The sequence below is a fragment of the Mustelus asterias genome, chromosome 5 (genome assembly GCF_964213995.1).
Source record: "Mustelus asterias chromosome 5, sMusAst1.hap1.1, whole genome shotgun sequence".
NCBI lineage: Eukaryota > Metazoa > Chordata > Chondrichthyes > Carcharhiniformes > Triakidae > Mustelus > Mustelus asterias.
In genome coordinates this window covers 94197948-94215421 of record NC_135805.1, presented here as the reverse complement: position 1 = coordinate 94215421, position 17474 = coordinate 94197948, and the positions used below count along the sequence as shown (strand labels likewise).

At 39.9% G+C, this 17474-nt stretch overlaps 1 protein-coding gene across 1 annotated transcript in view; it reads left to right on the top strand.

The window, feature by feature from the left end:
* The window catches only part of LOC144493698 (uncharacterized), a 55082-nt gene that overhangs the window by 27530 nt on the left and 10078 nt on the right, over window positions 1-17474 (top strand). The window contains exons 2-3 of the mRNA XM_078213056.1: window positions 11774-11879; window positions 13992-14461. Of these exons, the coding sequence (XP_078069182.1) occupies window positions 11774-11879; window positions 13992-14461 (576 nt within the window). The remainder of the gene's footprint in view (window positions 1-11773; window positions 11880-13991; window positions 14462-17474) is intronic.

Here is a 17474-nt window from a genome sequence, read left to right as displayed (position 1 = left end):
GGTACTGTCAGAAGGGCTTCAGTGACTTGTTGCAGTGCCTCTTGTAGATGGTTCGCACTGCTGCCATTGTGCATTGGTGATAAAGGATATAAATGGGTGCCAATCAAGCAGGTTGCTTTGTCCTGGATTGTGTTGAGTTTCATGAGTGTTGTTGGAGCTGCATTCCTCCAGGCAAATGGAGAGTATTCTACCACACTCCTGGTTTGCGCCTTATAGATAGTGGACAGGCTATGGGGAGTCAGGACATGAGTAATCTAACTCTGCAATAATTTTAAAAATAAACTTGGGGCAAATCGGTGCTGTGCGTGGTTAGGCATGTTAACCTCAAGAAACCACTATCTTATTATTTAAACTTCTTAAATTTATTTGTTAAGTATCAAGTTGGGATAGCTAATTACCTAATTAATCAAAGAAGCAAACTTAGAAATAATGTGAAAGTTATTTGAATAATACTCATATAAAAGGTACAACATGCAGTGCTAGTTGATACAGCTAAAGAATTATCTCTTATCCATTAAAAGCTGAACATTAAAAGTAAAATAATATTACAGTTGCAATATGAATAAATACATCATCAATCCTGTCAATTATTTTCCTAGTTTTGCAAAATGACTTGTGTGGAATGGGGTAGTGATCGATTTTTGTATTTCACAACTTTAGAGAATCTGTATTGCAATCTGAAATTGAGTTACTCTTGCCATTTTATTCAGGGAATTAGGTTTTTTCAACTGTGTAGGTGCATGTTATCTGTTTGTATGATAAATTAGCACCATACTTTAAATTTGAAAGAAATAGGGTATTAGTACCATATTATATCATATTATCATATCATGAAGATTGAGTGGCATCTTATGGAGATGTAGGTTAACGTGATACCTGAAAGTAATTACAGCATGGCGATTGCTTTTAATTTGCGCAAATATTCCCAAACGTTTATCTGTATCTCAAGGCAGAGATAGATGCTTAAAGATAAAGTTAGAATTTATACTTGTGGTGTTTGAAGATACAAGAAAACAAAATAATCTAGGACGAGTTGTAAGAAAACCAGAAGTACAAGTAATAAAATTTGCGCTCCCCCTTGCTAGCTGAAAATTTAACTTAAATATTTACAGTTAGTTCAATTTAGGCTGTGGTTTGGCATACCCACTACCTCTACCATGAGAACGGAGAATTCGGTGCTCAGCCAAATCTCCACTCTCAGCAGTGGGATCGGAAAATCCCAGTTGCGGGCAAGGCCGGAGAATTCTGGCCTTAGGTTTTCAATTCAAATTTTAAATGGTCATTGTTTCCATTGAAGGTTTCAGGTATCTCTCGACTCCAACCTGGAAGTGACCTGATTGGTTAGAAAGTGTCTGATTTCCCAGTGAGAAAGGAGGTGTAGAGAGATTAAAAACCATGATCAATCAGAAAGATAAGGGATTCCGCATACTCATCTTAGAGTGGGGTTTGTTCTGTTTTGCACATTTAGATTTTTACACACTTATGGACTCATTCCAATGATGTTTCGTAATATATGCCATAACAAAGTGAGGAAGGACAGGATGGAAGAGAAGGAGCTGACTTCCAGTCATAATACTGACACCCATGTTCACCTAAATTGGATAGCCAGAATCACTTTGGAATAGCTACTTCTGAATTATGGGTGAAGACTATCTCATTCTGTGTTAAGATTGTGTTCCCTATAGAAGTGATAGCTCAGTTCCCCCGTAGCTCTTGTTCATAGCATCTGGGTAAGTAAATGTTGGGTATGTGCCTACATATCTTCAGTATTGTTTCTTTCCAAACAAAGTCAGAACATCCAGTGGGTGTAGCCTAATTCAGCAGTCTGAGCACACTCAACAACAGCTTGTGTTTTATAGATCGACTATTTACCACTGAGAAAGATCCCATGGCATTTTAGAGGTGTGAGAAAAATAAACACTGAGCTAGAGAAAGACGGATTATGAGAGGTGGCCAGAAGATTAATCCACAGGTGCCAAGTGCTGGGTGAAGGGGGAGGGTAAGCAGGGCAAGGATGAGTGTTTGTACTGAGAGAGGATATCAGAGATAGGAAGAGGTGAGGCTATGGAGTGATCTATTTATTGACTCATTTAACCAATGTCAAAGGTGAAAATTTGACTAGTGCTTCCCAGTAAATTGTTTTTTGTGTATCAGTTTAAACACATATCATAATGTGATATCAACCAGTCAATTTCCTGTATTGGTTACTGCATATCAGATCACTTGCTAGAATTATAAAGATAAGTTAAAGTTAAAGTTTATTTATTAATCACAAGTAAGGTTTACATTAACACTGCAATGAAGTTACTGTGAAATTCCCCTAGTCACCGCAGTCCGCTGCCTGTTCGGGTCAATGCACCTAACCGGCACGTCTTTCAGAATTATACTGCAGAGTAGGAGCTCATTTGGCCCATCAAGCCTGTGCTAACTCTTCAAAAAAACACCAGTGAATCCCTGTCCTCTGTTTTTTTATTTTTAAGTATATACAGAATTTAATTTCCTTTTGGAAGTTACTATGGAATCTGATTTGACCACCCTTTCAGGCAATGCATTCCAGATCATTATAACTCACATAAAAACTTCTCCTCATCTGCAATCCATCAGGCAGCTTTACTGACACCCAGTATTGGACGGATCTTAATTTCCTCCAGCTAAAGCATTGAGAAGATCAAAGCAGTTGTCTTTGATTCTTCCCATTGACTGACGTCATTCCCCTTCCTCAGTCATTCTCTCAGGCTGTAGCAATCTGTTCACAACTTCAATATCCCATTCAGTCCTGAGTCGAGTTTTGAATATATATGAGTATTAGTGGCTTATTAATTGACACTATAAATGCCAGTACCAGTTGGAAAATGCTTATTTTATCATTTGCACACTCAACTAGAACTGTTGTGAAAATTGCTTTGGTGGCGCACCCCACCTTCAAATGATATTGACCTTGCAGCCAGATTATTGGAACTTTACTAACCTACCTCGGATATTGCTACAACATGGCTCACCTGAATCACTCAGACCTGGACAATTGAGGGGGTGAATTTTCCCAGCATTTTCCCAGGCATTCAGCATGCTTGGTTTCATTGGTCAGAACATTGAATACAGGAGTTGGGACATCTTGTTGAAGTTGTACAAGACATTGGCAAGGCCACACTTGGAATACTGTGTCCAGTTCTGGTCACCCTATTATAGAAAGGATATTATTAAACTAGAAAGAGCGCAGAAAGGATTTACTAGAATGTTATCGGGTCTTGATGGTATGAGTTATAAGGAGAGGCTGGATAGATTGGGACTTTTTTTTTGGAGCGTAGAAGGCTGAGAGATGATGTTATAGAGGTCTATAAAATAATGAGGGGCACAGATCAGCTAGATAGTCAATAGCTTTTCCCAAAGGTAGGGAAGTCTAAAACTAGAGGGCATAGGTTTAAGGTGAGAGGGGAGAGATACAAAAGTGTCCAGAGGGGCAGTTTTTTTTACACAAAGGGTGGTGAGTGTCTGGAACAAGCTGCCAGAGGTACTAGTAGAGGCGGATACAATTTTGTCTTTTAAAAAGCATTTAGACAGTTACATGGGTAAGATGGGTATAGAGGGATATGGGCCAAATGCAGGCAATTGGGATTACTTAAGGGTTTAAAGAAAAAGGGTGGCATGGTCAAGTTGGGCCGAAGGGCCTGTTTCCATGCTGTAAACCTCTATGACTCTATCAGAACAATTCGGTTAGAATTAACCGAACCAGCACAAAAGATCGGGCAATTTTCAACATACACGAGTAGTGTCGAAATCGTTTGCGCTTGTGTTTTATTGTAATGTTTCCTGCTAGTTCAAGATTTGATTCAAACCTTGCCCATAAAACTGACTACAGCCCCAAGTTGAAATTGTGAGATTCCATCTAGTTTCTTTGTTCAGGAAAGCTCTTTAATTTGCAGTCATTTTCTGAGGCACACAGGCATGTTTTAAAAACCTTTTACTGTCAAAAATATCTAATTTACTAAGAAACTGACCGGTATTTATGCATTAACCTAGCAAGTGGGGTTTCAGTATACTTTTAAAGTCATTTTCATTGATTTTAAATCTGATTATCCACAGGTGGAAGATTAAACACCCTTTTAAAAAAATCATTATTTTCTCTGAAAAACTTATTTTCAGCTGTATGAGTGAAACACTGCCAGGCTGCTGTTCTTGAATACATCAAGGAACATCTATTAATGGACAGCAAAACAGAAACAATTAAGTTCTATTGCACTCGTTTATGGAATATTTTACATTTGTAATTATGAAAATCAACTCCATCAGTAATCTAGATTCAGCACAATAGTGGTTTGATTGTTGCATCAGTATCACTGTTGAAGTGTACACCTCCATCAAAACTACTGCTCCACTTAATGCTCCTTTTTGATGCTCCCCCATTGTTTTCTTTCTCTTTCCTACTGACTTTCCGATTGGTTTTTATCCCTACCTTTCTTTGATTAGTTGTCAACTTGATAAGAGCTGAGATTTAACATGCATTTTGATATTAAGATGTTTCCTGTTTCTGTCTCCATTTTAATACTTGACTGATAATATCTCAGGGGTTACTGTTGTTCAGAAATGTAACTGTGGACTAGCCACGTAAATACTAAATGCACATAAACCTACAAGAACAGAAGTTAGGATTCCTGCAGTAAGTAATTCACCTCCTCACTCCCCAAAATGGTGGCACAGTGGTTAGCAATGCTGCCTCACAGCGCCAGGGACCCGGGTTCGATTCACGGCTTGGGTCACTGTCTTTGTGGAGTTTGCATATTCTCCCCATGTCTGCGTGGGTTTCCTCTGGGTGCTCTGGTTTCCTCCCACTGTCCGAAAGAAGTTGTGGTTAGGCGCATTAGCCATGCTAAATTCTCCCTCAGTGTACCCAAAAAAGCGCTGGAATGTGGCGACTAGGGGATTTTCACAGTAACTTCATTTCAGTGTTAATGTGAGCCAACTTGTGACACTGATAAATAAACGTTATAACTTTAAAACTTGTCAAGCCAGGTGTGTGGTGGAATACTCTCCACATGCCTGGATAAATGTAGCTCCAACAAAACTCTTGAAGATGGACATCCATTCCCTGCACCACTGGTGCACAGTGCCTGTCATGTGTACCATCGACAAGAAGCACTGCAGCAACACACCAAGCCTTCTTTACAGCATGTTCAAAATCCACAACTTCTACCACCCAGAAGTACATAGGCAGCTGATCCCTGGAACACCACCATCTGCAAGTCCTCCTCCAATCAGCACACCATCTTGACTTTAAACTATATTGTTCTCCCTTCACTGTTGCTGGGTCAAAAACCTAAAACTCCTTCCCGAACAATCCTGTAGATATGCCTAAACCACATGGACTGCGATGGTTTAAGAAGGCGGCCCACTCCATCTTCTCAAGGCCAATTAGGAATGGGCAACAAATGCTGACTTTGCCAACAACACTCAGATTCCATGAATGAATAAAAGAGAGGTTGAATTCATTGGTCTAACCATGTATATTATAGTGAATGACTATTAGTGGAACTAAATCAGAATGCAGTTGGTCAACTTGACGTTAACACAAGTAACTATATTCCAATAACTTAGATGACAAGTGAGTATGCTACAATTTTGTTTTTCACTGATTTGGTTTTGCCTTCAAGCAGCTAAAGCTATATTTGAATATCTTGCAAAGTACTTGAAAGCCACTAATTATATTATAAAACATTGAACATTTTTACTTCACTAATGTCACCTTGAATCTACACATGATTCTAGAATGAGAAGTTTCCATTCATGTTTCTTTGCAGAGTAAACATTCGGTTCTTTTATTATCTGATTAATTCAATACAGTCTCTTAAACCTGAACTCTGGGCAGAATAATGGAGCAGAAAGAATTTAGGGACTAAGGCATATGTTGAGGTTTGGTTGGATCGTGTAATTTTCCTGCCAACCTTTATCCCTGCTTTTTAACTTTTTCATGGAGTTTTACAATTGTTTGAAGTAACAAACTTTCTACCATGGAATAGCATGGTTACCCACCAAGTAAAACAAAGCTTCGATTATTCAATGGATCACTAAGCCGATCAAAGCTAATATTTTGAGTACAACCTTTCATCTGCTTTGTCTACTGGAAATTATCTGCCCGTCTCTTGGACATTGACTAACCCATTGTGAATACTCACATTTTAGAGCTTGAATTTACATTTGAGGTGCTTATGTTTTTTGTTATCTTTTATGGTGTGATTTACTTTCATTTTATTCTGAGCTCAGTTTTTATCGGGCTACTCAGTAATTTTATCGAGGAGTTGCTGAATCCCTTTTCACATAAATTGTGGTTGACTAAGCATGTTGACCTTGCAAATAGCTGTGCCTAATCCGTGAAGGTGAACTTGGATTACAGCTTTTGTTTAAATTTTAACCGACATTTCCCATGTGCCCAGAGAGCTTGCGTTGTTTTTAAATGAGAGAGTCCACATTAGCAAAACGGAAGCAGCCTGTCAGTGGATTGATTAAAAAATGGGTACCAAAAAATGTATTTCCAATCCTTCTTATAATGGAGAAGCTGGCACTTGTTCTTGGAGACTGAGGGGAGATTTGATAGAAGTGCGTATGATTATGACAGGTTTTGATAGGATCTACAAAGATAGACTGTTCCCATTAGCGACTGGGGACACAAATTTAAGGTTTTGGGCAAAAACTGCATGGTGAATATGAAGAAGAACTTTTTACGCCACAACTGATAATAACTTGGAACTTGCTGCCCAGGTACATATGGAGACAATCATAAGATTTCAAAATTCAATTAGAAAGGTTCTTGGGGGAAAGAAAACTATAGGGACGAAGCAGGGGAATGGGACTGACGGGATAACTCGACAGAGGACCGGTGTGGACTCGATGGGCTAAATGGCCTCCTTCAATCTGGCATGACTCAATGGCTCTATGATTCGTTCCATAATAATTTTAGTTCAGCTCCTTGTGGACTGCATCTTGCATTTCTAGCAATGTAAATGTGATAATTAACAAAGATCTAATTTCAAGTGCCACTTACCTGCTCAGTATGTTCAAGTTTTGGAAATACATAGCAGGCCAGGCAGCATTTGTGGGGAGAAACAAACATTTCAGGAGAGATGACCTTTCAGCAGAACTGTTCTTTGAAGGTCATCTTGACCTGAAACATGACCTCCCTTTCTCCATACTTTGTTAGTGTAGGTTTGCCCATTCAAATTTCGCTGACCTGCATTAGCAACCTGTCAAGTAATGCCTCAATTTAAAATTTCTCATCCTCATTTTCAAATTCTTCCAGGGCCTGACCCCTCTGTATGTTATCCGCTACAGTATCTGTGCTCCTCCAATTCCGGTCTCTTGAGCATCCCTAAATACAATCACTCCACCTTTGGTGACCTTGACCACAGCTGCCAAGACCGTAAGCTCTGAAATTCTATCGCTGAGGCTCACTGCTTCTCTTTCTTCCTTTAAGAGACTCCTTAAAATCTACCTTCTTAATCAAGCATTTGGTTATCTGCCTTACACAGCCTGGTGTCAAATTTTGTTTGATTACTATCCTTGGGAGGCTATACCATGTTAAAAGTGTTACATAAATACAAGTTGTTGCCACAGATACCTAAGCAATTTCCTCTGATAGGTTGACAACCTATATTAGATCAGTGGCCATGCTACAGCGTTGTCCATTCATCTCCAGAACCCAACTTTGAACAAACAAGATTCAACTCGGTTGTAATCTCTGTCAACTAGGGGAGATGTTTTTGATGTGAAGAATTTTGTATCTGAAATTTGTACCGAGTGTCCTTGTTTTCACAGGTAGAATAGAGTAAGTTTGGTTTCTGTTTTAAAAATAAGCAAACCTTGCATTAAATTTACTCAGGTGTTTGTGAGGAAATAATTTATTTTCCTTGCAATATTGAAATTAACGTTAATGAGCCAAATTAACATTTTGGTTTCCAAATCGATTAATCATCCTTAGATTGGGTGGCACGATGGTACAGTGGTTATCACTACTGTCTTACAGCAGCAGGAACCCAGGTTTGATTCTGTCCTTGGGTGACTGCATCAAGTTTGCACATTTTCCCCATGTCTGTGTGGGGTTCATCTGGGTGCTCCGGTTTCCTCCCATTGTCAAAAGATGTCCAGGTTAGGTGGATTCGCCATGCTAAATTGCCCCTTGGTGTCCAAAGATGTGTGGGTTAGGCGGATTGCATGGAGATACTGGAAAGGGTGGGGGGGCTGGGGGAGAGGCCTGGGTAAGATGCTCTTTTGGAGATCTGGTGCAGACTCGATGGGCCGAATATCCTCCTTCTGCACCATAGAGATTCTATGGATTAATAAATCCTATCGCTATTTTGTGATCACATTCCAAAATCTAATTAAAGGTGTTGAGTTCTACGTTTTCAGTTCACAGTATGTTTACAGTATGTTGGATTTCTATCTGTCTTTACACCAAATGCTAAAACATTAATTTTAGAGTAGAGCTCATTCTCGAATTTAAAGGGATGATTCAATGCTTCCAACAGAGATTCCACTGTCACAGGAATTGTGAAATTGAGGTAATGTTTCCACACTGTAACTTTAATTCTGACGCATGGTGTTCTGCAAAAGTAACTACCTTTTTGGTGGAATGGATTTTACAGGCTAAAAATCTTTTTTCCATTAAAAAAATGTTGAAAATGGGATCTGTACTTCTGAATGGAGTTCAATTGGTTCTTGGACCTTCTGTGAGTTTTCATGTGTTTACTTCACTTTTCTGCTGCCTTTGTTGCTCCATTTTTCCTAACTATGATCAGGGCATGATTTAATCTTTAGTCTGAAGTCCATTGCCACTCCTTGCTTGGCACAATTAACTTACCATTTACCTATACTGATAGTGTTTACAGAAGGAGAAAATGTTTGGAGTACAAAGTATATGTATTATTAAAAGGTATAAAATATATTGACCCAGTGTGTCTGATGTATTTCAGTTTAATGTTTGTAGAGGATTGGATTCTCTTACTATGGCCATATAATTTCACTTTCCAGATTACTTTTTGTTTCAGAGCTTTGAATTCTGGGGGTCTATGTTGAGTGCCTGAAGAACAAACACCACTAAAAATGCAAATGTTCTAGTCATTGTCTCATTACTGTTTACGGGGTCTTACTGTGTGCAAACTAGCTGCCACGTTCCTCCATTAAAACAGAAAGCGTGTTTCAGAAATAATTCATTGGCTGTGAAACTTTTTGGGACATCCCAAGTTCTTGAAAGTGCCAATAAAATGTCAGTTCTTTCTTTATATAATCTGCTTTGGGTAGTTTACTAAGCTTGTTTAGGAATCAAGGCTTTTTTCTCCCCCCTTGTATCAATATACAAAATTAATTTTGGGGTATCAGGCACTATAAATTTATATTTGCCAATGAGTGCTTAAACCTTGCCTGGTGGTAATCTGTAAAGTATTGTCCTCAAAATGTGATACTTAATGCACAACACATCCATACATTTGTTGCTCCTTTATATATATATATATATATATATATATATATATATAAATATTTTATAATTGCAAAGTTTTCCCAAAGTCCCTAAGTTGAAAAGACAGTTTCTATCAGAATTGTGCTGGATATAGTACCTGTTCTGTGCAATGCAAAACTCATATATGGCCATGAGGTGGTATTAAAATGGTTCAAAGTCCATGTAATGTTCCCTGTAATTTGATTCTAACATTGGAGATGTGTTGATATTCAATGCCATTCTGTAAGTAGAACTGTTGCTCCTAGATAGGTTTAGTAGATAAATGTACAATCTGTTCTAGAGCTGGGCTTCACAGATTAGAAAGCTGCCAAGTTCAATGTCTGGGTTTTGCTCTGATAGACATGATAATAATGTTGTAGATGACCTTAGTACCTTTGGGTAATAATGTACAACGTTACCTTCTTTACTGCCCCATAGATAGCTGGCAGCCTCCAGCAAACATATTTGATTATAAATAAGAGTACAAAAATGAATTTTTAGTTTTGCCAATCTTGGAGATAATCTCGAGGAAGACAGTCGATTTCCTATTCTATTATTAAGTATAATATGAACAAGGTACTACCCTGCAATAGACTGGGGGTATCCCACCTAATGCCAGGTGTCTGTTGGGATAGGCTTCCACTCCCTGGGAACCTGAAGTGGAGTAAGCGGTTGGTGAAAGTGAAGTGAACAGGTTACTATTTGATTCCAGTAGCATCTTTCCAGCAGAAATGAAAGCCTCTTAACCTGCAATCAAATGATTTTAATTGCTGTTCGTCACACTGCAATAGAGAAGTACCCTGCGCAATGTAATCTTGTACTGTAGGTTTTCTCAGGCTATGTTACCTTCCCAAAAACACTTCAGATTATAATGTCTTCCTTCTCTCCCCTCATATAAATAAAATAATCTGCTAAATAATAAAATAGATTTTTTAAAAAAGTTTTGTGGGCTCACAGAAGCCTCGAGTGGAATGATTTATTTTACAAGCATTGATGTTAGCATGTCAACCTCTGAGACAGATTTGATGATTTTGTTTTGAAACTCTTGGTAAAGATGTCAGAATATTATGAAATTTCTTCAGTTTTGTAGAAACACATTGCTGACAGCTAGATGCTTGTGCACACAGATGAAGCTTGAAAGTACATGCACCTAGCGTTATACAGCTTGTTATTTGTAAAAATGTTATGTTTTCAAGCCAATTGGGTCAAAAATGTTTTGAGTGTAAAATAAATTCATGATTTTTTTCAAACTAAAGGCTGTATCGTATACATGGGAACAAAATCTGTAGGATATAAGCCATTCACCCTCTCAAACCTGCATCCAAGCATATTGTAAGTTATCTTAATATTTCCATCGCATCTCCTATAAGAACAATTGGTTAATATGGTGTAGGAAAGAAGATGAACAAGGATGCTCACTGTTACTACAAGCCTGCAGCTGGAATAGAACAGTGGAAGCTGCAGTTGTATCTGACTTGGAATTGCTTGATGCTTACATCTGATGCCATAAGTGGAAGCTTTGTCAGTACCCCAGCACTAGTGCCCTTTTCATCTGAAAGAGCAATCCACTCAGTCCACTTTCTTTCCCAGTAACCTATTTCATGTACTTATCCATTTTCTTTTCAAAAGCTGTTTTGGATCCTGTTCTGAAGAATCATACATCAAACTAAGGACTAACCAATATCAGACTATTTTGTTTCCCTCTCTCTCCTTTGCACAAACCCCAAAAAGTGATGGGCCAATGTAGCTTCTTGTGTGTTTTGGAGGCGGAAGGAAACATGATTCAGTAAACAGGAAGGTACTAGTTTTGAAGTGAAACCACACATATTGCATGCTGAGTCAGTATGATTTTAATTACCAGTACTTTGTCTGAAATGGTTTATTTAATGTCTGCAACTGAACTGTGGTAAATACTGTGGAACAGATTGGCCTATTGTACTTCATTTAGGCTTGTTCCAATGTAAAACCTCAAAGGAGATTTAACCACTTCAAGTCCCTTATCTCATTGGAATGAAGTGGATATTGGGATTTTCTGAGGAAAACTGTTGTTCATAAATCCATGAAACTTGTTTTTCACTGGTATGTAATGCTTTAATTGTGTGAAGAATAAAACAAAACCAAGATGTTTTGGCCATTCTTCATTTTCTTTACTCTGAAATCAGAGCCAAAATCCAAGCCCACGTGAATGCAGCAACATGAGAAAAACTGTGAGAATAATCTTCAAATGAGAAAATGAAACATTCCCTTTTTTAAAAAAAATGCACAATATTAATATTCTTTTCTTTGCAATAGGCTATCACTCCAACAAAAATCCCTGAAGGCTTGACTGACGATGAACTGGAAGGGTCTGGCACAGATTCTGAAGACGATGATCTTTATTCCGGTTCTGGTTCTGGTGGTGAGCATTCCTTATTGTGTCAAATAATGGTTCTGGTGTTTGATTTAAAATGATAAATTCAGTTGCAGATGACATTCAACCGCAGTCAGTTCTTTATAAAATCATTACCAATGAAGATTGGAACAAAATAACATTACACGCTACAGACGACAGAATGACCGGAAGTTGTTGTTACTTCCATTGTCATCTTCTCTCCCTGTCTCCCACCCGCAACCCCCCCCCCCCCCCCCCCACCCCCGCCCCCGCTCCCTCAGCACCACCACCCCAAAGACAAAAGGTTTGGGTACGTTCCAGAGCATAACTGCTGCTACAAGGAAGGAGGGAAGATTGAGTGTTATCCAACTGGCTGTTTGCAGATGTATTATATTATCTGTATAGTTCTGTGACTGGGCCACCAACATGTGGGGGGCATACCAAGAAAATGCATTGAGACTTCCTGTAAAGAGCAGGAAAGAGAGAAAACAGAAATTAAATGATTAACAGAAAAGGATTTTCCAGCTTCCTGTGGGATCTCCTCATTCAGTGACCTTACCTAGTTTGTTCTCTGATAGAACACGTTGTCCTTTCTCTCCCCTTTCGCACTCTTTTGATTAACACATATAGATTGGGAATTTTCATGTCCAACTACATTCATTAGCAAAGGTGAAGCTTAGCCTGGATGTTCTTTCTTCCAGTCCAAGCTTAGGCCTGAGCTCAAACTTTCATTGTTCTCCTTGGTCCAAATGGCATGCTCTGCTGGTGGGTTTCGAGATGGGGGTAAGCATGAAATCGCATTGACAGGATTCCCTCTAGGATCCCACCCACCATGGATTGGATGGGATTTTCCAGTGGGGCAGGTATGGCCGCGGACGGGAAACTCGCCCTTGCCCCTATTAAGGCTTTTAAGTGGCCACTGATTGGAGTCATATCTGGCACAAAGGAAGGTGGTCAATTGGAGGTCAGTTTCAGGACATTGCTGCAGGAGTTCTTCAGGGGAATGTCCTAGGCCCAACCATCTTCACCTGCTTCATCAATGACCTTCCCTCCATCATAAGGTCAGAAAGGAGGATGTTTGCTGATGATTGCTCAATGTTCTGCACCATTCACAACTTCTCAGATAACGAAGTGGCTTGTGTCCATTTGCAACATGACCTGGACAACATTCATGCTGGGACTGATAAATGGCATGTAACATTCATGCCACACAAGTGCCAGGCAATGACCATCTCCAACAAGAGAGAATCTAAACATCACCCCTTAACATTCAACAGCATTACCATCACTGAATCCCCCACTATCAACACCCTGGGGTGTTACCATTGACCAGAAACTGAACTGGACGAGCCATATAAATGCTGTGGCTATAAGAGCAGGTCAGAGGATGTGAATTGTGCGATGAGTAACTCACCTGATTCACCAAAGCCTGTACACCATCTTCAAATCAGGAGTGTGATGGAATACTCTCCATTTGCCTGGAAGAGTGCAGGTCCAAAAACAATCAGGAAGCTGGACACCATCCAGAACAAAGCAGCCCACTTAATTATCACCCCATCCACAATATTCACTCTCTCCACCACTAATACATAGTGGCAGCAATGTGCAACATCTACAAGATGTACTGCAGGAACTCTCCAAGTCTCCTTTTACATCAACTTCCAAATCCACTATCTCTAGAACTTCAAAGTTCAAAGGCAGCAGATGCATGGGAACACTACCACTTGTAAGTTCCCCTCCACGTCAAAGACCATTCTGACCTAGAACGATATTGCTGCCCCTGGGTAATAGCACTTTGGATGCACCTACACCACATGGACTGTAGTGATTCAAGGAGATGGCTCACCACCACCTTCTCAAAGGCATTTAGGCATATGTAACAAATGGTGGCCAAGTCCATGATGCACACGGCCTGTGAAAGAATACTTAAGGAGTTAGGCAAGATATATCGATTTGATCGTGGCATAAATTATCATTGTCCTAGTTAGCTTCCACGTGTGGGATAAAAGCAATATCTTTATTTGTAGAGATTCTTCAAACAATAGTAAAGATTATAGTGAAATATTGAATTGATCAGTTTTACAATGTTGCACCAGAAATGGATAGTAGTCTAACTGTTCCATTTTTATTTGCTTTTAGATGGCATTGTGTTTGAGAAGAACTTTTTCAATGAAGAGCATACAACTTATCACACGCTTCCTTCAACAGTTTCAAATCATTTATATTCATCAAGCCAAGTGACCATGGCTAAGACCACAAGCGAAATGACCACAACACAACATGTGCACATTGGACCAGAACATCATGATTTGCCAGTTGTTGAAACTACAACAGCAGCCACAGTGACTGGTCCTGTATCTTCCACCACCATTTCAAAAGACACTGATATTCCCATTGTTCCTAAAGTCAGAATTGGTAATTCACAGCCACGTGGTTTTGAACCCAAACATAATTTTACTGAAGTGACCAGTGTGAGCCTGAATGTTCATACCACAATCCCTGATCATGGGCTTACTGTTACCAATGATGAATCCTTAGCTGTCTCAAGGGTAGTTACAACAAATGAAATGATGACCACAATGGTCAAAAAATCTGCTTCAATTGATGAGGTGAGTTTAAAAATAAAGTATAACATTCCATTGTCTCTACTTTAATTCTATGAGTATTATAGGTAAGACTGATGAGTTAAGGGTGTGGATTGACACATGGAATTGTGTGATATTGTTGCCATCTCAGAGACATGGTTGAGGGAGGGATAGGATTGGCAGCTCATCATTCTGGCGTATAGGATCTTCAGGCAAGACAGGGGAGAGTGTAAAAGATGAGGTGGTATTGCATTATTAATGAAGGGGGCAGCTACTACAGTAAGGAGGGATGATATCTTGGAAGGGTCTTCAAATGAAGCTTTGTGGGTAGAGCTTAGGAATAAGAAGGGGGAGTCACATTGTTGGGAGTGTAGCCCCCAAACAGTGAGCAGATAATAAAAGAGTAGATATTTAGACAATTCACTGAAGTGTGTAAAGTAATAATAATAGGATAATTACATTTGGGGATTTCAACTTCCTCAACATTAATTGGGATCGTCGTAGTGATTTAGAGGGGGCAGATTTCTTGAAATGTATTCAGAAGAGCTTTTTATGTCAATATGTAGAAGGTTCAACATGGGATGACACAGTCCTGGAGCTAATTCTGAGGAACAAAGCTGGACAGATGTTTGATGTGGCACTGAGGGAGCATCTTAGTGACAGCAACCACAACATAGTATAATTTATGTTTGTTATGAAAAAGGAAAAAGATTGTCTGCAAAAAATGGTTTGGGATTGGGGGAAGACAGATTTTATTAGAATAAGGCAGGATCTGGCCAAAGTAGGCTGGGAACAGCTCCTTGTGGGAAAATCTATAGCAGAGCATTGGGGGCCTTTCAAAAAGGAAATGGGGAGAGTCCAGGATTTATTTCCTTTAGGGTGAAATGCAGGAACAACATGCACAGAAATGTATAGGAATGGATAAGAAAGAAAATTGAGGCTTTTAGAAGGTACAAAGGGAGCAAATCAGCAGAGACCATTGTGGAGTATAGAAAGTGCATGGGGGAAGTTAAGAAAGCAATTAGGAGAGCAGAGAGGGGGCATGAAAAAGGGCTGGTGGATAAGATTAGGGAGAATTGCAAGATATTCCATAAGTATACTAAGGGGAAGAGGATAACCAGAGAAAGAGTAGGACCCATCAGGGCATAATCTGTGTGTGGAGACGGAGGATGTTGGTAGGGTGTTAAACGAATACTTCACATTTGTCTTCACTCGGGAGAAGGAGGACGTTGGTACAGAATTTGGGGAGAGGGACTGTGAGGTTCCTGAACAGTTTGACATAGGGAGTGAGCAGGTATTGGAGATTTTGGTGGGCTTAAAAGTGGACAAATTCCCAGGTCTGGATGAGTTGTAGCCCAGTCTGCTGTGGGAGACGAGGGAGGAAATTACAGGGGCTCTGACCCATATTTTTAGTTTCTCTCTGGTTACAGAGGAGGTGCCAGAGAATTGGAGGACAGCTAATGTGGTTCCACTTTTCAAGAAGGGAGGTAGAGATAAACCAGGGAATTCCAGACCTGTGAGTCTCACATCAGTGGTAAGGAAGCTATTAGAGAAAATTCTGAAGGAAAAAAATTGATCTCCAGTAGGAGTCAGAGGGTGGTTTCCAGTGATGTACCACAGGACTCAGTGCTAGGTCCCTTATTATTTGTGATATATAAACAATATAGATGAGTTTGCGGATGACATGAAGATTGGCAGAGTAGTTAATAGTGAATAAGGTTTTAGGTTGCGGAAGATACAGACTGGTTGATCACATAGGCAGATCAGTGGTAGGTGGAATGTAATCCTGAAAAGTGCGAGGTGATGCACCTTGGAAGGAGTAACAAGACAAAGGAGAACTCCATGAATGGCAGGACACTAGGAAGCTCATAGGAACAGTGTGATCTGGAGGTACTTGTCTACAGATCCCTGAAAGTGGCAGGACAGGTTAATAGAATAGTTAAGAAGGCACTCGGGACACTCAATCGTGACATAGATTATAAGAGCAGGAAGATTACGTTGGAGCTGTACAAAACATTGGTTAGCCACAGCTGGAGTACTGTATGTAGTCTGGTTGCCTCGTTATAGGAAGGATATGATTGGACTGGAGAGGAAATCCACCAGGATTTTGCCTGGGATGGAGAATTTGAGCTATCAAGAGAGGCTAGATAGGCTCAGGTTGTTTACTTTCGAGCAGAGAAGGCTGAGGAGTGACCTGATTAAGGTATATAAGATTATGAGGGGAATGGACAAGGTGGATAGGAAGCAGCTGTTCCTCTCAGTTGCAGGGTCAGTAATGAGGGGGCATAATTTTAAGGTGTGGGGCAGGAGATTTAAAGGGGATCTGAGGAAAAACGTTTTCACCCAGATGGTGGTGGCAGTCTGGAATGCACTGCCTCGGAGGGTAGTAGAGGTGGGAATGTTTCAGTACATGAGTCCGGAGTTCCAGAGTCCCTGCATTATTGATGAAAAGTATCATTTTATGGCCAAATATTAAAGCTGCGAGCCTGGAGTTTCTGCATACTTGTGTTTGATTTTTTAGAACAATTTATTTGAGCTCTGTAACTGATGTAAAAATTAAGGCTGGAATTTTCCAGCTCCTCATGCCAGCAGGATCTTCCAGTCCCACCAATGTGAACAGAGATTTCAATGGCTCATCCCCCCACAGGTGGAGTCCCAAGTGAAGGCGGATGTGAAGTATTCGTTTAACACCCTACCAACATCCTCCGTCTCCACACACAGATTACGCCCGAATGGGCCCTACTCTTTCTCTGGTTATCCTCTTCCTCTTAATATACTTATAGAATATCTTGCAATTCTTCCTAATCTTATCCATCAGCACTTTTTCATGCTCCCTCTTTGCTTTCCTAATTGCTTTCTTAACTTCCCCTGTGCACTTTCTATATTCCACAAAGACCTCCGCTGATTTGCTCCCTTGTACCTGCTAAAAGCCTCTCTTTTCTTTTTTTATCTATTCCTGTACATTTCTAGACATCCAGGGTTCTCTGTGCATGTTGCTCCTGCATTTCACCCTAAAGGACACAATTTGGCCTGTACT